Source organism: Lonchura striata, chromosome 8 (assembly GCF_046129695.1).
Source record: "Lonchura striata isolate bLonStr1 chromosome 8, bLonStr1.mat, whole genome shotgun sequence".
In the NCBI taxonomy this organism is placed as follows: domain Eukaryota; kingdom Metazoa; phylum Chordata; class Aves; order Passeriformes; family Estrildidae; genus Lonchura; species Lonchura striata.
In genome coordinates, this window is record NC_134610.1 from 28,291,525 (window position 1) to 28,315,111 (window position 23,587).

The 23,587-nt window shown below is 39.0% G+C and overlaps 1 protein-coding gene across 2 annotated transcripts; it reads left to right on the forward strand.

The window, feature by feature from the left end:
* Positions 1-23,381, forward strand: SF3B1 (splicing factor 3b subunit 1). Of its 2 annotated transcripts, XM_021555433.2 has the most exons (25): positions 1-125; positions 5,802-5,968; positions 7,953-8,054; positions 8,723-8,837; positions 10,683-10,762; positions 11,877-12,044; positions 12,197-12,431; positions 13,188-13,400; positions 13,807-13,928; positions 14,555-14,752; positions 14,844-14,945; positions 16,229-16,408; positions 16,832-16,918; positions 17,034-17,304; positions 17,581-17,726; positions 17,814-17,960; positions 18,076-18,201; positions 18,602-18,823; positions 19,071-19,253; positions 19,344-19,455; positions 19,543-19,663; positions 19,936-20,067; positions 20,905-21,177; positions 21,648-21,864; positions 22,759-23,381. In XM_021555433.2, exons 1-25 carry the CDS (start codon positions 98-100, stop codon positions 22,915-22,917), a joined length of 3,906 nt encoding a protein of 1,301 aa, XP_021411108.1. In that variant the 5' UTR covers positions 1-97; the 3' UTR covers positions 22,918-23,381. The 2 variants fall into 2 exon arrangements, with proteins under 2 accessions (XP_021411108.1, XP_021411109.1); XM_021555434.3 differs by lacking the exons at positions 1-125; positions 5,802-5,968; positions 7,953-8,054; positions 8,723-8,837 and adding an exon at positions 8,867-10,369.
* The last annotated feature ends 206 nt before the right edge of the window (positions 23,382-23,587 follow it).

The window sequence follows — 23,587 nt, forward strand, 5'->3', positions numbered from 1 at the left end:
GCGGCCGCGCCTGCGCGCTGCCGGTTCTGGCGGCCCCGTGTGGCGGAAGCGGCGGGGCCGCGCCAGTTCCGCCTCGGCGTCGTTGGCGCTGCACAAAATGGCGAAGATCGCCAAGACCCACGAAGGTAAAAATAGCCCGGAAAGCCCCGTGTCCGCGCCCGCTCGCGCCGCGCTTGGACATCGCCCGCTGCTTGTGTTTCTCCCCGGCTCCGGGCAGCGTCAGGCGCGGCTCCTCGGGCGGAGGAGCACACATACAGGGCATGTGTGTAATGGCGGCTGCGCTCGTCAGCGCCGGGCCGGGCGGGGGGCGGGCATGAGGGGGAGCTCTCGCTGTGCTGGCGTGGGCCGGAGCGGCGGCCAGGCCTGTGCGGGGGAGCTCGGTCGCTGAACTCCCCATGGCCGCCTCCTTCCGCCCATCGAGGCTCGGCCGGTGCGCTGTGCAAGGCCCGCGGTGCCGCTGCGAGTTTCGCGTCAGAAATGCCAACAGCGCGCGTTCGGTCCCCGCCGAGCCCCTCGGCCTCGGCAAACAGCGCCGGGGGCGGCCGCAGAACGGGCGCTGCCCGCTGGAAGCGGCGCGGCCCGAGCCGCCGCCGTGCTTGCTGAGAGGAGTGCCCCGAAGGACGGGAAGGATCGTGAGGGCTGGAGCGTTCGAGCTGCCATTTTGCACAGACTTCTGCCGGCCGGGTGTTGACGTAGGACAGCGGCTCCCTGAGCGATCCAGCGGCTCAGGGCAGTCCCGGCGCTGTGTGCTTCTCCTTCTCTTGCGTGCGCTGCTGCCTCGGCTCTTCTCGGAGGGAATCAAAGCTCTCTTTGTGGGCATCGGCTGCGGCTTGCACCCGAGAATAATGTGTAGAATTACACTGCTTCTCTGTTTTTGCTTCGGGGTTTTTCTCTCGTGTTTCTCTGTACGATAGGTGTTCTGCTGTGTTTTGTTTTAATTTATATGCATAATTCACTAATTGGAAACTGCCTCTGGATGGTGGTTGTGCACTGAGGTAGGCAGGGCGCTTAGGCGTTCATTGTCTTTTAGTATTTTTTTAATTTTTTTTTCAGCTTTTACTGAAAAAAGCTTTTCAAGTGGAAAGCCATCATCTCCCGTGGAAGTGAGATTAATGTAGTGTTTAACACTACAGACCTAATCTGATTTTAAGGACGAAGAAAAGCTTAAACTGTTGTCCTTACTTTCAATTATTTTTTAGAATTCTAGAGTATTTTTATATAATTACAGAAATTGTCTTGTCCTTTGTTTATATAATGTGACATGCATAAGGGTTGTGTGTGATAGCACCCAAGTGAGCCTTACCCATCACAGTGCTCTGCCTCTCCTACTACCTGAAGAGATTCTTGTCATAAAATAGTACAGTTGTTGAGGTCTGGTTGTTTCCAAGCTAAAATTGCTTATTTTTTGGAGCAAATGGTGATGCATTGGCTTCAGTGAAAACATTGACATGCTTTCAGTTGCATGTGTTTTGATTAGTGTTGTATCAGAACAGGTTTTAAGGGGGAGGGTAGTTAAATAAAAAATAGACATAACAGGGTATGATCACTTAAGGGTCTTTCCCAGCATGGAGGCATTAGCTGAGCAGCTTGATTATTTTGCTTCCAGGTGGTAGCCTATTTTTTTCAGTTCCTCACTAATCTTTTGAATTGAGTTGTTTGTTACTAAATCATCCTAAAGTTTTTTTAATATATTTGTGCTGTTTATTAAATATTTCTTAATTGATGTGTTCAAGATACAGCTTGAAAGAAGCATCAAAAGAGCTGGAGTTCATGTCAGCTACATAGTTAAAGGGGGACTCTGTGTTTGAGGCCGAAAAGTGAAGTTTCAGGTGGCAGCTTATAATGCCTCAATAAGTGCATGAGCTTTCAATGCTGTTGAAGGTCGTATTTATTTTAATTTTTTTTCCTTGCTGAGAAGAGAACAGAGATCTTCAAACATAATAGATCTAACATGCGTAAGAGTGCTAAAGTAGTTAAAAATAAAGCCATGTAAGGGCAAGCTAAATGTGCAAAAATATGATAAGACATGAAAACATAGAACCTATTTACTCTAAAATACCTGTCCAGCACAGGGTCTTCTTTCTTTTTTTTTTTAACATTTAGAATAGAACTACATGCGTGGTATCAGAGCACATACTTAGAGGAAGCCTCTCTGTGAGCTAGATGTTCAGTGACTTTGAATAAAGTGTTATAATATTCAGCTGTAATAATATTCAGCATTTATGGTATGTTTCAAATCACCTGCTTGTTGAAGTTACTTCTGCTAAAATACCAAAATACATAGAGTAAAATACAGAAAAGGAGCAATCAGTAGAATATTATTCCCCTCCTCTCTTTTTTCCACCCTTATATCCCACTCCCTTTACTGTTTCTCTGTGAGTGAAGTTTCCATTATGTCCTGCTCGACTAAGCCATCAAACAAGTAGTTTGCTTTGCACAGTGTCTTTAAGCTTTGTGATCACTCTTTCTTAATTTGCTTTTTATTAAAGAGCTTTGTTAAGTATGGTGTGAGCTTTTTCAAGGAAGTGCCAGTTAGCTCAAGGAAGCTAACTGGCACATTTTGAATGTCAAAATAGCATTTTCCACCTAAATATGTGATGCTTTTCAAACACAGGCTACCTGTGGCCACAGGCTCCTGGTTCAAGGGCTCTTGTGGGTAGAGTGCTTCATTTAAACTGGCACCTGGAGGCTGTGTGGTATTAATAAAAAATTAGGGTGGCTATCAGTAAGGTTTGTTGAGCCTATATAGACTTCGTTTTTTTGTTATAGATAACCCAGTAGGTTTTTGCTGTAGGAAAATGAGAATGCTCCTTGCCCCGGCAGCAGCTGTAATCCCTGTAATTTAAAAGAGAAGGCCAGTAATGAGTGACACATCCACCCTCTTCATGAAATATAGCTGTTTTAAAAATAATGTTGGCGGACAAGGCATTGTTAAGTGCTAGTAAGAGCTATCAATAGGAAAACATTTTTGTATTGACACTTGCACTGCAGGAATCCCCCCACTGTTTCACTTAACTCTGTTGGTGATAGTAGAGGTGGGAGGCCAAGCAGGAGCAAATGTCTGGCCAGTCCTGCAGTGGGGGGACCTGTTGGTGTGTTATGTGCTGGAGCTGTATGGTGAGGTTGGTTCAGTGAACAGGTGATGGAAAGGCTTGATGATCCTATAGACAAGATCCATAGGCTTTTTTAATGTTGAAGTTGGTTACAGCTGTGGATGTTCAGTCAGGCCTCAGTGTGCCACTGAAGAGGCAGGGTGTTTGTTGTTCCACTGAGTGCCCTTTGGAAATCAGGGGAACGGTGGGGTTGTACCCTCACATCACCCACTCTGTGCGGGTGGTGTTGTCCTTGGTAGAGATGGAAGCTCCAGGTATTCCCTTCCATCCCAGTACTGCAATGCACCAGGCTGCAGAAGGAATCAGGAGCTTCATCTGCTCTCTAGGAGAAACAGAAATAACTAAAAAATATGTGGAGAAGGTAATGGAGTTTCATTGACTCTATAGCCATAACATTGGATGATTCCACAGAAGTGGAATACATTAGGAGGATGCTGTAAGCACCTCTGAAGGCAAGCAGAGGCCTCTGAGGGCAAGAGAAAGATCTGTAATTTGGAAGTAGTTTCTTTCTGCTGCTTCTCCAGGAACTAACACATTGTAGAACAATGTATTCCAAGTTCTGGACTCACAGGAATACCCTGGGCTGTGCAGGATTTTACAGGGAGCAGGATGTAGCCACAGGCCAGATTCAGGGGGTACTCATGGCCAGCAGTATAAGGCTTTTGTGAGGTTTCAGCTTCTCATGAGCTTAAGCATCATGAGTCTCTAACACAGAGGTGAGTGAAGTTACTCTGCTCTAGAAAGCTGCAGAAGTTCTGTGGAAGCCCTGAAATGACTGGAGCAAGATTCTCCTTATAAGCCTTTAGGGTATGTCTTCTGTGTGTGTGACTCTTAATGAGTTTTGAATCACATTTCTGCTGGGTTTCCTCATTAGACCAGTGCAGGAATTGCTGATTTGCTGCTAAGGTCTACTATGGTGCTTCACATGAAGTCAGTGCTTCTTTCTGATGAAGTGAACACTAAGTTCTGCTGTTCTCACTCATGGCTATACGGCAAAGACTTGTCAGGAAAAACTTTGTTGAGTTCCCTCTCTAGAGAACATGCCTTTGTACAGGAGGCATAATTTGGCTTACGGTGGATTTATGGTTGTTTGTGGGTTTTTTTTTTTTTTTTTTTTTTTTTTTTTTTTTTTTTTTTTTTTGTGGTTAGTGGCTGTCTGTGATAAGGAAAGGACCCAGCTGTGACATTAAGGCTTGAAGTTTGTAGTGTTGACATTTTAAACTTTTAAACTAAGCAATTCTGATCCAATAATTTGCATGGTAATAATCTTAGTTTTAAAAACAAGTATTCTTATTTTTTTGTCAGATTTCGTAACAGGTGTTGCATAACATTGTGTAGTGTCTTTTGCAAGGTGACTTGATGGTAAAAACATGTCAAATTTATTAATCCTGAAAAGAGAAGTGAGCAACAGTAATAAACAATTATTGAATACTCAGGATTCAAGATAATATGTGAACACGATTTCCCATAGCTTTTTTGTAAATTGACAAATTTCCTTTAAGTTAAGGTAGCAGGCAATAGCACTTGATGTGGGAGCAGGTGAATCCCAGAATTATTGAAGTTGGAAGGGTCTTTTGTAGTCCAATTACAATGTATTCCAATTCTTCCTCACAACCATGATCCTTCATATTGCTGCAGCCATAAAATGCAACTCTCGGGGTTTTCTTGGCCATTAAAGTAATTGTTTGATCTAGTGAAATTTACATTGTATGGATTGTCTGTTAACTCAAAATTCAGTGAAAACAACAATCATTTTTATACAGCTGTGCATCAGTATACCTACAGTTACGTTTGTTGAAGATAGTTGGTCTACTGCAATTTATTTTCATCTCGCTTTACAACAGATGGGAGGAAGGCATGGTTTAATTTAGTTCCTTGTTTTTTGGATTAAGAAGTTAATGTTCTTTCTGAAAGTACCAAATTCTTAGGGTCAAAGATGGCCACCAGAGTTGATTAGAATCAGATACTGATACAGTACAAGAATGACAAAGCTCCCATTTGTCCCTTTTGAAGAGTGTTTTGTTATCCAGAATAATAGTAGTCTTCACAGATGGTGGTTTGGGCAGGAATAATGATGAGTAAATAATATCTGAGCTGCCAAAGGGAAAAGAGAGACCCTAAGTTGTTGGGTTTTTCTATTTCTTTTCAGTGGTATATCAGAGTTGGGTTTTTTATTTACTTATTCAAAGGTAGTATAGCTTTGCAATATGTTAGGAAACAAATACAGTGTTGTTTTATTAAATCTCAGTTTTGAGAACCTGTGCAGTAATTCTTTTGAACCGAGTTGTATAAATTAGCAAAATTGGTGATAACATTGTGAAAAGCTTTTTTTAATGAGAGGATGACATTTGTTGAAAGGGTCTTGTTAGTGCAGTGTTGAGAAGTACTGCTGTGGTGTAAATTAGCTTCTCTGCTACCTCTGTCAGAAGATGAGATATGGTAGCAGAGAATGAAATTGTTTGCTTTAAGCCATATAATTAAAGTACTCTGTGCTGGATCATAGTAAAATGTGAGGAAAAGCTTTTTATGTATGTCAGCTTATGAATTATGATTTTGTAGTTTTGTGCATCATATATGTTTATTTCTTTAATGATAGTCTTTCAGGTTGAGCAAAAACTGTTTGCTATACTGACTACTACATTTTGTATGAATGTGGAACAAGACTTTTTGTATGTGTCTTTACCCTAGATATCGAAGCACAAATTCGAGAAATTCAAGGAAAAAAGCCTGCTCTTGATGAAGCACAAGGAGTAGGCCTTGATTCCACAGGATATTATGATCAAGAAATTTATGGTGGCAGTGACAGCAGATTTGCTGGATATGTCACTTCTATTGCAGCTACTGAATTGGAAGATGTAAGTGATTTTATTTATTTTGTTTGTTTAGGACCTGCAATGTAACTATTTTGGAATTGATTTTGAGTAATTTTTAGTAGCAGTTGCTTGAAGTAGAACCAGTTTTCCTTAAAGCCATAGTGGACCAAGTATGTCTTATCTGGGAAGCACATAATCATGAAATACTTTGGGTTGGAAGGGGCCATAAACATAATTTTGTTCCAATGTCTTGCCATGGACAGAGACACTCACTTGACCAAGTTGCATAAAGCAACTTCCAGCCTGGCCCTGAACACTTCCAGGGATGGGGCATCCACAGGTTCTCTGAGCAGCCTGTGCCAGGGCCTCACCACCCCCAAAGAAAACAATTATTTTCCTAGTATCCAATCTAGACCTACTCTCCTTCAGTTAGATGCCATTTCCCCTTGTTCTGTCACTACATCCTCACATAAAGAAGTCCCTCTCCAGCTTTCTTGTAGGCTCCCTTCATGTACTGAAAGGCTCAGTGAGTTCTCCTCAGAGCTTTTTCTTCTCCAGGCTGAGCAAACCCAGTTCTCTCAGCCTTTCCTCAAAAGAGAGGTGCTCCATTCCTCCAGTCTCTTGGTGGCCTCCTCTGGAGTCACTCCACCAGGTCCCTGTCCCTCTGTGCTGGCCCCCAGAGCTGGATGCAGCGTTCCAGGTGGGGTCTCAGAGCAGAGGGGCAGAATCCCCTGCCTCGCCCTGCTGCCCACGGGGCTTTGGATGCAGCCCAGGACTGTTTGGCTTTCTGGGCTGGGAGCGCCCATTGCTGGGTCATGTCCAGCATCCCCTCCACCAGCTTCCCCCAGGTCCTTCTCTGCAGGACTGCAGTTCTAAGTCTGGCTTTTGCTTAATGAATTTTGCTTTGAGAGCCTTGTAGGCCCAAGGAGAAGGCAAAACGTTGTGGCCTGGTACTTAATGTTAGCCTTGGCTGGAATAATTAACTTTGTTCTGTTACTGCTGCCAGGATTACAAGTGACAGTAAAAAATTTAATAAAACTTCACCCAGCAAACTGTAATGACTGTTTTAAGATTCCTGGTTCAAATTTCAGAGCTGTTTTTAAGAATTGGCTTTTTCACTGTGTTGTGTTTTCCTTATGTATCCTGCTCATATGATTACCTTATACTAATTTCTAATGTTAAACATTGGACCATATTTTCAGTTGCAGGAACTGTCAGATCTATAGCCCTTATCATAAGTACAGAGGCAACTATGTCATACACTGAAAGATTTCTATTTCTAAGAATGAGGAAGATGTTTGGTTTAGTACTAGTTAATACCTGAGGTGTTTTTTTAGTTATGTACATGTGTCATCTACAGACTTCTAAGAATGCCTTATTAAAAATTTCCATTACTCTGTGGCTCACTGAAAAAGATTCAGTTTTATAAGCAGTTTTTCTTTTGGGTTGCTGTAAATAAGTGAATAGAAACCGACTACTGATATGAAGAAATAGCAAAAGCAAGTACTTGTTATTGCCATTGTGATTGAGTAAGTATAACTAAACGAACATGAATCTATCTCTGAATCTTTCACTGTTTCTTCAATTTTTATAGAGTTATTAAGTCTTGTTCCATATATATATATATAGCTGACTTGTATGAAAAGTAGTTTGAATATTTCTGCACCAGTTCTCATGCGCCAACTAGGCAACTAGTTAGGTTCTAATGGTGACTAGTTCTAATGGCGCTAACTAATGGTAGCACTAATATAAAATACAGACTTTCTGTCTAATTAGTGTAGATATTATACTTGATTAAATGTAGCATATTGAAGATTACTGGAGCATTCTTAGTTTTATGAGAAGGTTTATCTGATTCACTAGTTTGGGAATAATAAGAAAAGCTATATGAGAAAGTTTGCTTAAATTTTGAATTAGCTATTCTACTTGTTCATTTTCATCTTTTCTATGACCACGGCATGTTTATTTGGGGTTAGTTTATCTTAGTATAATACGAGCATGACAAATTCACCATCTTTACTGACAGGATGATGATGACTACCCTTCCACAAGTCTGCTTGGCCAGAAGAAGCCAGGATACCATGCTCCAGTGGCATTGCTTAATGACATACCACAATCTACTGAACAGGTACGTCTTAGTTGAAGGCACAGTAAAATACTCTTGTAGGTATTGAGGAAAAGAAGCGGTGATAATGGGTTTTGTTTTCTGGAAATATAAGATGTATGTAAAGAGCTGTGATTTTTATATGTAGCTGCAAGCTTGTTACTGCTTTAGTTTGGAATTCCACAGGGTGATAAAGACTGGCACTTGAGCATGTAAAGCCAACATGAATATAGGAAGTAAACAATCAAAATTTTAGTAATTTAAATCTGATAGTTCATTAAATTAAAATAACTGGGAAACTTAATATCCTTTATACTTCTCATTTTTTAAGGAAAATGTAATCACCTAAGTTCTACATTCCTGGAGTATTTTTCTGTAAAATTTAAAAGCACAAGAAGTAGCTGCAAAAAGAAGGGGAAAGGCTGACAGCATGAAATGCTTTGGTAACAAGTGAATAAACTATTAAAATACGAATTTTTTATTAGAAATTATTTCATAAGAAGTTCTGTGTTTAAAAAATTGAAATTCTAGTTACAGAAATAAAATTTAAGTTAGTGTTTTGATATTTCCTGCATAGTTGAGGCAAAAAATAATTTAAGTCTTTTTAATAATACTAAAAATCAATACAGTACCAGACACTTTTTGTATTAGTCTTCATAAATCTGTGACTAACAGGCTTTCTTGGTTTTTAGTATGATCCTTTTGCAGAGCACCGTCCTCAAAAGATTGCAGATCGGGAAGATGAGTACAAAAAGCACAGGCGGATGATGATAATTTCCCCTGAGCGTCTTGATCCTTTTGCAGATGGTAATTTATTTTGGCTTTTCTATACCCTGTATGCATTTTTTGTCTTTAATTGTCTTTAGCCCTTTGATTTCTGTTGGCATGCTTATAAACTTAGTTTTGTTTTAAACATCCCCTTTTCATAGAGATTTGGTTGAAAATTTAGATGCCATATTCTTCATCTTTATAATACGAGTTTTCTTTCCAGGTAGAAGGACAAGAAACTTGTCAATGAGCCATTGCCATAGAAACACAAAGGGTTAAAGGTTTCTCTTTTCATTTCGTTTTGGGTCGTGCGTTGTGCTTTGAACAGCTTGTGTATTGAGTGCTCAGATTCATTCAGTACCTTGGTAGTTTTCATTCCAAATTATAGATTTATAGGGTTACTGCTTTTGAAATGCTAGTAGAGCACCTAATTCTTACCATCCTATGTAAATTTTAGGTGGTATAACTAAAAGAAGCAAAAGCATATATAAGACTTTGACACTATTAATAGTTCAAGTCTGTTCTGATAATTTTAGAGTGCAAGTCAGGAGAAGGGGTGTTAGTGGGTCTGAAATTTTCTTCAGGTGAGTGAGTTTCACGTGTGGCAATAAGGTGCCTGTTGGCTTAAAATTAGTAGCTGTTTTGCAGGTTTTACAAATGAGAATTTCAGCCTGCATGAATTAATAGGGATATTAATTATTTTACTTGCTTAATTGTAATTGATATAAACATGTATTGTCAGAATTCACAGGCCCATACTAACTGTCCTTAATTTCTTTCCTACAGCAGTACTGCTATATGCCAGTCCTGTCTGCATTCTTAAGGGTGCAGTTCAACACATCCTGTGTAGCTTATGGTGAAAAAGTATTCCAAAGGAAAGTCCTATCAAAGCTAGTGTCAGAAAGACACAGCCAATTGGGCAGTGATCATCAGTATAGAAATGTTTAAGAAGTTTATTTTTTTCCCTAAAGTATAATAGCTATACCACTTGTATAGCAAATCTGCACATTTTTCTTAAAGAAAAGTGTTTTCTTGACAAGTCTCATTTCTATAAAGTTGGGCTTCTTTTAACATATTTAAAAATTCAGTTAATGCAAGATACAGAGCATAAAACAACATATGGTGTACAAAACCCATTACCTGTGAGTATTGTTGTGGTGGTGTATGTACTGTATTGCATTCAGCTCCCAATCACAAGTGTCCCTTGAGAAGAGAAGAGGGGGAAAGTGTCATCAAACAGTATTTTGGGTTTTTTTTTTTAATTATTATTTTTTTTTCTTTTAATTTTTAATGAAGCCCTGTTACAATATGACACTAGAAGGTCTGTGAGACATGTCCAGATTTGTCAAACTTATAAATGGGTCTTTATGATAAAACAATTGAAACATTACTTAGGTATTGCAATAGTTATTTATAGTCAGATAACAAGTAGGATTTAACAGCTTACACAAGGTAATGTTTTGATTATAAATATCTTTCCAAAGTGTTACTAATGGTAAAGAGATAATTTTCTAGGCTTCTATTCTGCTGCTTGAAGTCAGAACTGCTGATGGAGACAAAGGCACGAAAGTGTACGTATTCCGGATTAGCAACCCAGGAACCCATCACTTCTGAAGACTCTTAACTGTGTTGTCATTTTATCATTTTTATCGGCTTTAAAATATTTGTTTGAAACTGCAGTAGTTATGTTTGTGTTCAAACAGGTTAAATTGATCAGCAAACTGAATAAACGTAAGATACATGTAATTTAAAAATTTTTCGATCAATAAGTAAAATTAAATGATCATGGAATAATATAATACTAGAGCAGGACAGTAGAAGTCCATAGTTTCTGCTTATCCTGTACTCATTGTGCTCCATTCCTGTTGCTGTTCTCTTCTGCAGGAGGGAAGACACCAGACCCTAAAATGAATGCCAGAACATACATGGATGTTATGCGTGAACAGCATTTAACAAAAGAAGAGGTGTGTGGAGGGGAGGGTTTTCCACTTGGGCTGAGTTTCATGTTACAGCTTTTGAAAGCATGTTACAAAAGTGGGAATGTAAATTCTCTTGACTTAAAAGCCCCTTTTCTTCATATGCAGAAAGTCAGTAGCATTTAAATATAAAAGTTCTAAAAAACATCTGTTCTATGTAATACTTAAGCAATGCAGGGAAAAATAGTCTCAATACATTTTAATCTGGAATTTTTTTTTGCAGTACTTGGACTTGTTTCTTTTCTTTTAGAGGAGGAGAGACAAAATCTAACAGTAACTGAGAATTACTCAGTGTGAGAGGTGGTTGTTTTTGTGAGCTGTATGTATAGGAAAGCCAGGGAGATTTTAGAAGTCTTTTGGTGAAGTACCTACAAGAGATGTTGCAGTACTATGATCGGGTTTAAGATTGGCATTTGGTTTTAAATACTAAAAAAAAAGGAGACAAACAAAAAATATGCTTTAAAAATTATTTTAATAGTTAAAAAGATGTTGATAATAAAAGCACATAACTTGTGTAATACCTAGAGTACCATCTTGCTAATTGGAGTGGGACCTTGTAGTTCCTGTGACTTCTAACATTGATTTGTCTTATCTGAAGTGAGGAATTAGTTCATGGTTTTGGCAGTCTTGCTGCTTATGGATCAACTGATCTCTGCAAAACAGTCTATGTTAGTGTGCTGTTTTAGCAGTATAATCTCAAGATTTAAAATAAGAACGTCAGGGCTTTTTTATGTAATGGGGTGTAGCGCCTGTGAACATATTTTTAAGTCATCCATCTTTAGTTTACTGAAGTGGTACTTACTTGAAACAGCTGGGTAATAGTCTTAAGGCATATACCTATCAGTGACAGAAAGTGATGGCTTTAAAATTCTCTGTGCATGTGCTGTAAGAATGGCTTTTATTGAAAAATTAATTTAAAAACAGGCCTCAAACACAGCTGCTCTGTCTCTAGAAGATTGAAAAGAGTGGCCTTGAAATGAAAGCAGTAGCTAATTGCAGGTTATTTGAGCAAAACCTCAAAGCATAAAAAGATATTGAAAAAACTCTTTTAAAGGTATAATTTGAAGAGTTCTTATATTTTTGTTTTTGTGCTCTTAAACAGAGGGAAATTAGGCAACAACTAGCTGAAAAAGCTAAAGCTGGAGAACTTAAAGTCGTCAATGGAGCTGCTTCTCAGCCACCTTCAAAACGCAAACGGCGTTGGGATCAGACAGCTGATCAGACTCCTGGTGCTACACCTAAGAAATTGTCCAGTTGGGATCAAGCAGAGGTAATGACCCAGTGCTCATCAGCTGTCTCCAGAAGACATTATCAGTGCTAATCCTCTTGAGTGTCAGAAGTTTCTTACTGTATCTAGGAGCAACTAGCAGTGTTTTATTGTATAGGATGAGCTACTGATACTTCTGGTTTTGTCTTGTGTAGACTCCTGGACACACGCCATCTCTGCGATGGGATGAAACTCCAGGCCGTGCAAAGGGTAGCGAAACTCCAGGTGCCACCCCAGGCTCAAAAATCTGGGATCCAACTCCCAGTCATACACCAGCAGGAGCTGCGACGCCCGGCCGGGACACGCCTGGTCACGCAACACCAGGCCATGGAGGTGCCACTTCCAGTGCACGGAAAAATCGATGGGATGAAACCCCCAAAACAGAAAGAGGTATTTATGGCAAACTGGGAGGTGCATAAGAAGTTTTGAATGGTTAATAGTACTGGGTTTTTTCACCCCAAGTAAACAGTGAGTTCAGAATACAGGCAAAAAGTAATTCTATTCTGACATCTAGTGGTTGATGTGGGGAGTTATTCTTGCCTGAGTTCTCAGCATCGGGTTCTGTCTGTGTCTAAGTGGCATCCATCAAAGTATCTTGGCTCAAATATGGAGCCACAGTTTTGTCATATCTAATGACTGCTGCAGGTTGGGCTTTTAATGTATAAAGGACACAGTAAAGAAGCACATGTTAAGTTACTTTTCATAATAAGTTTGTGTGTCTTATTTTTTAATTGTTATGGGGTTTTTTAAGAGTTTGTTACTAAAACAAGTTAGAGAAGCATCTCACCTGCCTCATTTGAATTTGACTCATGTTAGAACAGTGAAACACTTGTTACCTAATGCTTTTATCAAGGGAGTACAAGAAGTACTTTGTTCAATTTCTAGAATAGATGTAGTTCTTGTTTTTTTAGAATCTCGTCATCTTCTTCCTGAACCTTAGCATAAAAATATACTTTTTTTCCATAAAACAAAGTTCTCTCTTGGATATTTTTAGTGTAATGCCTGGATTTTTTCAATATTCAGCAAAGTAGTCTTTACTTTTTGCCAACTGTTAATTTGATACTGAAAATGGATTTGAATATTGATAGTATAGTTGGAGTATATACTGTTCAGCTTTCTGAGAAAATTTGGGTTGTTTTTCCTTAGATACTCCGGGCCATGGCAGTGGCTGGGCTGAGACACCTCGTACAGATAGAGGTGGTGACTCCATTGGTGAGACACCAACCCCAGGAGCAAGCAAAAGGAAGTCACGCTGGGATGAAACACCTGCGAGCCAGATGGGTGGCAGCACTCCTGTTCTGACACCTGGCAAAACACCCATTGGTACACCAGCTATGAACATGGCAACCCCTACACCAGGTAAGCTCAGTCCCTTGTCTAAGGCTTCACTTTGTGTTGTGGGAATGAAGCATTTCCTTTTGTATTGTCTTTTGAAACAGACTGCTGCCCAGCATGCTCTCCTGCCCATATGAAAGCAGTCAGTGTATGCTCAGTTTACTATTTTTGTGGCAATGTCCACAGCATCTAATTTCTGGAGAGGAATTGAGACTAGGGTTACATGTCTGTTGTTGTTCAGTTTAGTTGGTAAAAAAAAATTATAAAAGGCTCTGTAAAAGTTTACTATCTCAGTTGGCCACACAGTTCAGGTGCTATGGAAACTTTGACTCAAAAGAGCATTTAAAAGTTAAGTAAACAAGTAATCTACTTCTGTGTACAAAAGGATTTTTTAAAAAATATATTTTTTTTTTTTTAAATTTGAATATAGGTCACATCATGAGCATGACCCCTGAACAGCTGCAGGCTTGGCGCTGGGAGAGGGAAATTGATGAGAGAAACAGACCACTTTCTGACGAGGAATTGGATGCTATGTTTCCTGAAGGATACAAGGTAAATCATCTGGATTAAAATACAGCAGACCATGATGAAGTTTTTTCCTGCCAGGGATTACTGTTTTGTTTTTTTTTTTCCCCAGAAGTAGAATGTTTCACATTGATTATTGATTGTACACACTTGTTTGACTTGGTTACTGATTTATTGTAAATCCCTTAGAGAGGAGAGGTCTAAAGGCAATCTCACAGGCAAATCACTATTGTGCTTCTCGGTGCTGGAAATGCCTGTCAAGGTCAGAAATGTACTCTGTGTGGACTGATAGAAATTGTAAGTCCAGATGTCGACAAACATGGGAGAGGGTCACAAATACTGAGACAGCAAGTATACTATGTTGATTCAGTTACTGAAGTGGTTCTTTAACCCATGGAGACTTCACAGTTTATTACCCTGGCTCTCAGCATTGGGAGTGAGCTTTCTTCTGAAATGTTGTCAATACAGGAAAAGTGGAAATACAAGCTCTCAGGGTGAGTTTGTATTGCTGGGAACATGAGATCTGTTCTATGTAGTAACACACAAATCCCCGGACAAATAAAGTGAAAGCTACAGCTTCAAGCAATGTTTTGTATTTGATGGGTTCATTTTATATCTTGCAATTAAAATGAATTTTGTTTTTCCTTCCTCAGGTTCTCCCACCCCCAGCTGGTTACGTGCCCATCCGTACTCCTGCTCGGAAGCTCACAGCGACTCCGACGCCCCTGGGGGGTATGACAGGATTCCACATGCAGACAGAGGACCGCACTATGAAGAGTGTTAATGACCAGCCATCTGGCAACCTGCCATTCCTGAAACCAGATGATATCCAGTACTTCGACAAGCTGCTGGTAAAGGAGATTTCACTTATGCTGATTTAACTTCCCTGGTTTCTTTTGATTATGTAACAACGCCCATTTATTTGTCTGGAATTACTTGTAGGTTGATGTTGATGAATCGACTCTGAGTCCCGAGGAACAGAAAGAGAGAAAAATAATGAAATTACTTCTGAAAATAAAGAATGGCACACCTCCCATGCGAAAGGTAAGGTGAATTGCCAGATATGCTTATGTATTCTCATTTTTAAAAAATTGGTGTTTGTTTTCAGGTTTAGCTTTATTTGTCCATGCGATTCTCTTGAAGATACTCTCCTAAGCTTTGCTATCTATTGTGGTTTAAACACAACTGGTAACTAAGCCCCACACAGCTGCTTGCTTCTCCCCCTGCCTCCCTTAGAAGGATGAAGGAGAGAATCAGAAGAGTAGAAGTAAGAAAATTTGTGCACTGAAATAACAAGAATTTATTAATAACAATAGTAAAGGAAAATAACAAAAACAAACAAAAACATCCAAGAAAACAAGTGATGCAGGTGGAAAACAGTTGTTCATCACCAACCAAGTTATGCCTAGGCAGTCCCCTAGCAGTGACTCTTGGCTGGCTTTCCACCTGGCTTGTATGCTGAGCCTGGTGCCAAATGATGCAGTGCATCTGTTTGTGCCACCTGTCCTGGCTGTGTCCCCTCCCAGTTTCTTGTGCCAGTCAGCCTTCTCAGTGGTAGAGTGAGGTCAGAGGGAGAAAAGGCCCTGACTCTGTGTAAGCCCTGCTTGGCAGTAACTAAACATCCCAATTGCTACCAGCACTGTTTCCAGCACAGATCCAGAACACAGCCCCAGAGAAAATCAACTCTCTTCCAGCCAAAGCAGCACACCTTGTTTAGTGTTTTTGCTCTTCCTCTTCTATATCTGTACGGCTTTTTGTTATTCAGTATAATTTAATACTGCTGCTCTTTTGACAGTAGTGTCAGTCACTAAATGGTGTAGTCCTTGTATAATTTTTGGGTTTTTTACAGTTATGAGAAACTAGATTTATAGTGTGTTTTGCTTACATGGCTTTGTAACTTTCTGGATTTTGCTTCTTACACTTAAGTTAGCTACTTAATGTAGCTCTTCTTTAAGATTTGGCCTTAAGCATTAGGTGGCATAATAGCAGTCATTTCTGCAAATGCTCTAAATTGACCAAGCACCAAGCTGCCTGGATGCAAACAAGGGCTGTGAAGCTAGTTTCCATGGTGAGCCAGTATTAGCTCAGAAGTATGCTTCTCTTGAAAACTGAACACCTGGGCAGTAACAACACAGTGTTTGTCATCACACACTTGTGTTTTAACAGATCAGCATAAAATTACTTGAAGTAGTTTTTGTGGTGGTTGGGGCAAGTATTTGGAAGCCTGTGGATGCAGTTAGTTACATTTTAACTTGGCTAATACCTGTTTTATGATTGTTCAGTGTTGTTTCCTTAGTTTAACTGGTGGTTTTTCTGGTTTTGTTCAGGCTGCGTTGCGGCAAATTACGGATAAAGCTCGGGAATTTGGAGCAGGGCCGCTGTTCAATCAGATTCTGCCTCTGCTGATGTCACCAACACTTGAAGATCAGGAGCGTCACTTGCTTGTCAAAGTCATCGACAGAATTCTTTACAAACTGGATGACTTGGTCCGACCATACGTACACAAGGTCTGTTGCTGTTTGCTGCTTCATCTCTGATTTGCATTTTCTGCATTTTATGTGCATATGAGAGGAGGATGATACCACTTTTTAAAAACATATTTCACTTTCATGTTCTTAAACCAAACTTTGAAGTTTTTATCCTGTGATTGGAGTGTAGGCTGTACAGTATTGAGGCGTAATGTAGATATGATATATGCATATTTGGAGGTGAGAAGGACCTTACCTGATCTAGGTAGTATCTCCAGACTACATCCTTAAGAGACTTAAGAGCTATAAAAACCAATGTGATAGATTTAATTTTTTCTGATCATTGTAAGGCTTAAAGCTTGAATTAATGGAATCATCTCTGTTTCATGGACTCTAATAGGGCTAGAAATACTATGGAAAGTATTAATAAAAGGGAATATTAATTTGTTTTTTTTCTTTCAGATCCTTGTCGTCATTGAACCACTGCTGATTGATGAAGACTACTATGCTAGAGTGGAAGGCAGAGAAATTATTTCTAACTTGGCTAAGGTAAAACTCCATCTTTTATTAAAGCACTGAGTTATCTTACTTATACTTGCATGTTCATACGCATGGCAGAACAATTAATAAATCCAACTGGTGTGTTTTCTGTTTTGTCCCGCAGGCTGCGGGTTTGGCAACAATGATCTCCACAATGCGACCTGATATTGATAACATGGATGAATATGTCAGAAATACAACAGCTCGAGCCTTTGCTGTTGTTGCGTCTGCTCTGGGCATTCCTTCTTTGTTACCCTTCCTGAAAGCTGTCTGTAAAAGCAAAAAATCCTGGCAGGCCAGGCACACTGGCATCAAGATTGTACAGCAGATTGCTATTCTTATGGGTTGTGCTATCCTGCCTCATCTCAGGAGCTTGGTTGAAATTATTGAGCATGGTAAGTTCTGCTTTCCCAGAGAAAGATTTTTTTTGTCCACTTTATATCTGGAAATTTTTAAACCTCAGTTAGGCACAGTTGATAGTAAGGTCCTGGTTTTGTTGTTGCTATGACACTGAGGAATGTTTCAGCTGACTCTGAAAGATGAAGGAAGACTAATATTAGTTCAGTATTGGTAAAAATAAGTGCATCCCTTTTACCCCGCTGCTCTACTTTTGCTAATTTGAATTTAAGACACAAATACAAGAAGTGGTACTAAACCCTGATCTCTTGCAGGGCTGGTGGATGAGCAGCAGAAAGTTCGCACCATCAGTGCTTTGGCCATTGCTGCTTTGGCTGAGGCAGCCACTCCCTATGGTATTGAGTCATTTGATTCTGTCCTGAAGCCCTTGTGGAAGGGTATACGTCAGCATAGAGGAAAGGTAAATCTAAGATATTTTCTTTAGTTTGAACTGAAATGGATGTCTACCTGCTGTGACTTATTAGAGATATATTTTGCATTTCAATAGGGTTTGGCTGCATTTTTGAAGGCGATTGGTTACCTGATTCCACTCATGGATGCCGAGTATGCAAACTACTACACCAGAGAAGTCATGCTGATTCTTATCAGAGAGTTCCAGTCTCCTGATGAAGAGATGAAGAAAATTGTATTGAAGGTATGTCAGAATGATACTTTAGCATTGTTATTGAATATGTATGCAAAAAAAAAAAAAAAAAAAAATCCTGCACCCTACACTAAATTAAAATTGTTGGATTTTTATTTCCTGTCAGGTGGTAAAGCAGTGTTGTGGTACAGATGGTGTTGAAGCAAACTACATTAAAACAGAAATCTTGCCACCCTTCTTCAAACATTTCTGGCAGCATAGAATGGCACTGGACAGAAGAAATTACAGACAGGTATTTTTGGTGGTTTTTTTAAGCTGGGAAATTATTTATAGTAGAAGAAAATTACAATGGTCATTCAGGCTAGATTCTTTTACCTGTGTCATGAAACTTTATTTTTGTTTGTACTAGCAATTTAGAAGCTGTGTAGCTAAGAAGATTTTCAGGTTCTTAGGAGGTTATCACAAAATTTTACATCTTGTGAATGTCTTCATCACTTGCAAGGTGGGGTGGTTCACCCCATTTATGTTCTTAAAAACACTGGGTGATTCCTAAAGATAAAACTAGTTTTTTTATAGTGGGCTTAGTGCGTTTCTTCAGATGAGGGAAATTATTTTCAAGATGCAGAAAGTAGATTTTAACTACTTTTAAGCATAATTTTAATGTTTGCTTATTTAACATTTCTGTGTTTTAGTTGGTTGATACAACTGTGGAGCTGGCAAATAAAGTTGGAGCAGCAGAAATTATTTCTAGAATCGTGGATGATCTGAAAGATGAGGCTGAGCAGTACAGAAAGATGGTCATGGAAACAATTGAGAAGATAATGGGGAATCTGGGGGCAGCAGACATCGATCACAAGCTGGAAGAGCAGCTCATTGATGGCATTTTGTATGCCTTCCAGGAACAGACAACAGAGGTACGGCCAAGTGTTGGAGTGTTCACTGCACTGTAATTGTAACCATCTCACTGTGAGTTATACAGAAATGTGTGCTTCTAAATTAGATTTTTAGAATCCCTTTTTAGATGTCAATGCTTTAATCAATGAAATCCAGAAGCAATCTCTGGAATGTTAGCATTTTAAAAGCAATTCTAGATTATGGCAAGTTTAGGTAAAATGCAGTGTTCCTGTTTGTCTGATTTTCCTTTATTGTTTTTTCCCTCAGGATTCTGTGATGCTGAATGGTTTTGGTACTGTGGTTAATGCTCTAGGCAAAAGAGTGAAACCCTACTTGCCACAGATCTGTGGTACAGTTTTGTGGCGTTTGAACAACAAATCAGCCAAAGTCAGGCAGCAGGCTGCTGACCTGATCTCTCGTACTGCTGTTGTCATGAAGACTTGTCAAGAGGTAGACTTCTCTTCCAGATTTGCTCTAGCAGGTCATAGTAATGAGAGGGGAAGGGAAAATTATCTTCTAACTCTTTTTACTTGGTTGTAGGAAAAACTGATGGGACACTTGGGTGTTGTTTTGTATGAGTACCTTGGTGAAGAATATCCTGAAGTACTGGGCAGCATACTTGGAGCGTTGAAGGCTATTGTGAATGTTATAGGTATGTATTTGTATTGATTACTTGGCTGTTCAAAAGCAAAATGAAAAAAACACTATTAAACTAAATGTGTCTCTTTGAATTCAATAGGTATGCACAAGATGACACCACCAATCAAAGACCTGCTGCCACGGTTGACACCTATTTTGAAGAACAGACATGAGAAAGTGCAGGAAAATTGTATTGATCTTGTTGGACGTATTGCAGACAGGTAAGCTGAGTGATGTTAAAATATCTAACCTTCTTTGTGGGCAATTATTATAGCAAAAGCTCAAGTTTGGTACCTGGATATTTGTCATATCTCTTGATATTCCTGAAGTTGTCTTAAAACTTGAAATATTTAACAGGCACACTGTTGAATTACCTGATAAAGGAAATGCTTAAGCTTAGCTCTGTGGATAGCAAATTAATAAGTGCAGTTTGTAGCCTTATTTAAAAACCTCTCTCATCAGTGAAGAGGTAACTCACGTTATTCTCTTTCAGAGGTGCAGAGTATGTTTCTGCAAGAGAATGGATGAGGATCTGCTTTGAACTGCTTGAGTTATTAAAAGCTCACAAGAAAGCTATCAGAAGAGCCACAGTGAACACTTTTGGTTATATTGCAAAAGCTATTGGGTAAGTTGGTTTAATGCTTATCCACTTTTGCGCACAGTTACCAAATATAGTGATGATTGTTACTTTTCTGGTGGGAAATACTCTACATTTTATATGTGCAGACATGGTTTTACTCGTTTTGAAAAATACAATTGTGTATTGATTAACATAGGACATTGCACTTCTGAACAAAATTTGTGGACTAATAAGGTTTAGAGTCTTTTATTTGGGAGTAAGAGCTGTTATCTCATGAATGTTTGATACTGTGATGTGCACAAAGACCCTTTTTGTATTTCATAAATTCTTCTTTAAATGATTTATCTTCTCTTTTTTCTTTCCCTCCCCCCACCAAATCACTATTTTTATCAATTCTTAAAGGTTTTTTTCCACTAAGGAAAAAACTACAGGTCACCACAGTGACCTTTATCTATGTTCTGTAAGAGACTGATGACTGACTGAATGCAGATACAGCACTCCTGGCTGCTTGCTCTAACTGTTCTCCATTCAGGACATAACCTATCTCTGTCAATACTTGCTTTTATACAAGTCTGTAATTTCCTCTGGGATGAGAGTGATAGTGGGGAGGCTCTGCTACCCTCTAGAGTTCACAAGAGGAAGAACAGAAGGCAGGGAAAAAGCTGAGTCTAGATAAAATAAAAAATGTTTGCTATGAAAATAAATCCTTTAGTTGTTCAACAGTTTAGTTGTTTCATGTTTAGTGTTCAGTTTGTTTTCTTGTTTTCTGAACTTTTTATGAGGGCTAAACCATATTTGTCTGCCACTTTTTTGAAGCTTAATTAATTTTATCCAAATCCTCACTGAATCTATTGACATGGATGTCCATGTTGTCTCTTCCAGACCTCACGATGTATTGGCCACACTGCTAAACAATTTGAAAGTACAGGAAAGGCAGAACAGAGTATGTACTACAGTAGCAATTGCTATTGTGGCTGAAACATGCTCACCTTTCACAGTGCTGCCTGCACTCATGAATGAGTACAGAGTTCCAGAACTGAATGTCCAGAATGGTGTGTTAAAATCTCTTTCTTTCCTGTTTGAATACATTGGAGAGATGGGAAAAGATTACATTTATGCTGTTACACCATTGCTTGAAGATGCTTTAATGGACAGGTGAGTGCACTTCTGTGGTACAGTTACACATAGTCATATTTTTAAGTATAAACCTTATTGTTAAATGATAGAGAATATGCATATTGTCCTTGTTTGCTAAAGGCTTTAAGTGACCAGCACAATTTTGAAGCCATTATTTGCAAACAATTTGGATTTATATGCTCCAATTTTACTAATAATTCTGAAGATTAAAATTATAAAAGCATCTTGAGTGAGTCAAGATTTCTTCCATTAAAACTGCTTTTTGTAATTTCTATTGTTAGTACTTCTGGAGCGCAGTAATTTGTCAGAAAACTCCCCTCTTTTTCACTTTACTGATTTTTAATACTCTGACTCTTGCTGTCAGTAAGTATGGTTTTGAAAGTGTTATTAGTGCTTTCAAGGAAAGTGTTAGTGAAAAGAAACGGTATGCTTGCCTAATCATGCTGCTTCTAAGTCTCATTTATTAATACCCATTGTTCTCTTTGCAGGGATCTGGTACACAGACAAACAGCCAGTGCTGTGGTGCAGCACATGTCCCTTGGTGTTTATGGGTTTGGCTGTGAAGATTCTCTTAATCACTTGTTAAATTACGTGTGGCCCAATGTGTTTGAAACCTCTCCTCACGTTATCCAGGCAGTTATGGGGGCTCTGGAGGGCCTCAGAGTTGCTATTGGGCCCTGCAGGATGTTACAGTACTGTTTACAGGTAAGGCCTTGTGTGCTGGGGAAACAGAGAGCAATTGTCAGGCAGGACTTCTTCCCAGGAGACAAAAAAGTCAACTCAAGATGATTTCCAACAAAGGAAAAACTGAGTTTTTGTCTCAAAGTATTATTGAAACAGGATATTCTGTGCCAAGGACTTGAATAGTGGAAATAGGCTGTAAACAGAGGATTTGGTATAAGGAGATAGCTGATTACATCACAAAACTTGTGTAGAAAGAACAGGTAACTTAGAATATCAGTTGACTAAAATAGCCTGGCACTTTGATTTCTAAACTGGAAGGATCTCAAAAATTTTGCGGATGTGAACTAAGGGGTGGGGAATAATTTGGCTGTGGGAGGGGTTATGACAAGTAATCAGTGAGATAAATAAACCAGAAGATAGGATTAATAGTCATGATTTGTTGTTAGTCAAGAAAAAGACCGTGCAGCACTATAACACAGTGCTTTGATTAGACTTGATACTGCTAGATCAACACTGGGCAGTTCAGCTTCTGTAAATGTGTATGGGGTGGTAAAATTGGAAGGCTCCTGTTCCATGTAGTTGCACGTGACAGTGGCTGTGTTGGCTATGGAATTAAAACTCACCTAACAGGTGGGGAGCAAGGATTAAAGTTACACAGGTCAGTGTAGAGAAGGTGTGACAGCATTTTAGTAGTAATTTGCAGATAGGAAATTTCACACCTTTGCAGTGTGAGGACCTCAGCATGAAGATACTGACATCAGGAGGAGGGTGAAAGTCTGTTGCAGTGTATATTCCTCGAGCTTGTATATTCTGGTCATTTATTAAATGCTTATTTTGGAATGCTTGATTAAATTCAATAAAAAGAACATTGGAACTGCAAGCTTTTATTACATTTTGTTCTGTTCTGTTTTCTAGGGTTTGTTTCACCCTGCCAGAAAAGTCAGAGATGTTTATTGGAAGATCTACAATTCAATCTACATTGGATCACAGGATGCTCTGATAGCACATTATCCAAGAATCTATAATGATGAAAAGAACACCTATATTCGTTATGAACTTGATTACATCTTATAATCTTCTTGTTCAGTTGTTTGTGTTTAATGCACAGCTGTTGTTCAGTTAAATGCTTTGGATTTCATGATGTAAAGTTTTAAAATTTTGGAGATCGGTGTAGAGCTGGTCAGAGGCAGAGCTAGGTATCCAGTAGCATGATTTTTTAAAGATGTCCTTGTTTTTTGATGTTAAACAGTTAAAGCCAGTAGTGACCAACAAAACAGTGATTACAAAGTACTGGAGGGATTTCGTTTTGGATCCATCTTTATGAAGATTTAGATTTCATTCCTTGTGTTTAAAGGGGAAGTTTATTTGAGAAATAAACATTTGTGTATAAAAACTAATTTGTGTGTGGTTTTTGGACAGAGGGTCTTGTAAAATAAGTCCCTTTGGATTAAGTATTTGTTTATGTAATGAATAGGTGGTATAAAACATTTTAACCTTTTTTGTCATCCACTAGCTTTTGAATAAATAAGAAAAATGTATTAACTGTAGTTAATGTGTGTATCTTTGTCATGTAACAATGTAGCTGTAGCCTGGCTGATGGTTGTAGTGTAAGTTTATTTTCATGGAAAAAGTATTTAATTGCTTGTTACTGCTTCATATGCAGTATGGTGGACATGGCTTGTTAAATTTTCAGACGTTAGCAGTTTTAATGGAAGTTGCATTTGTAAAATCAGTTATGAAAATT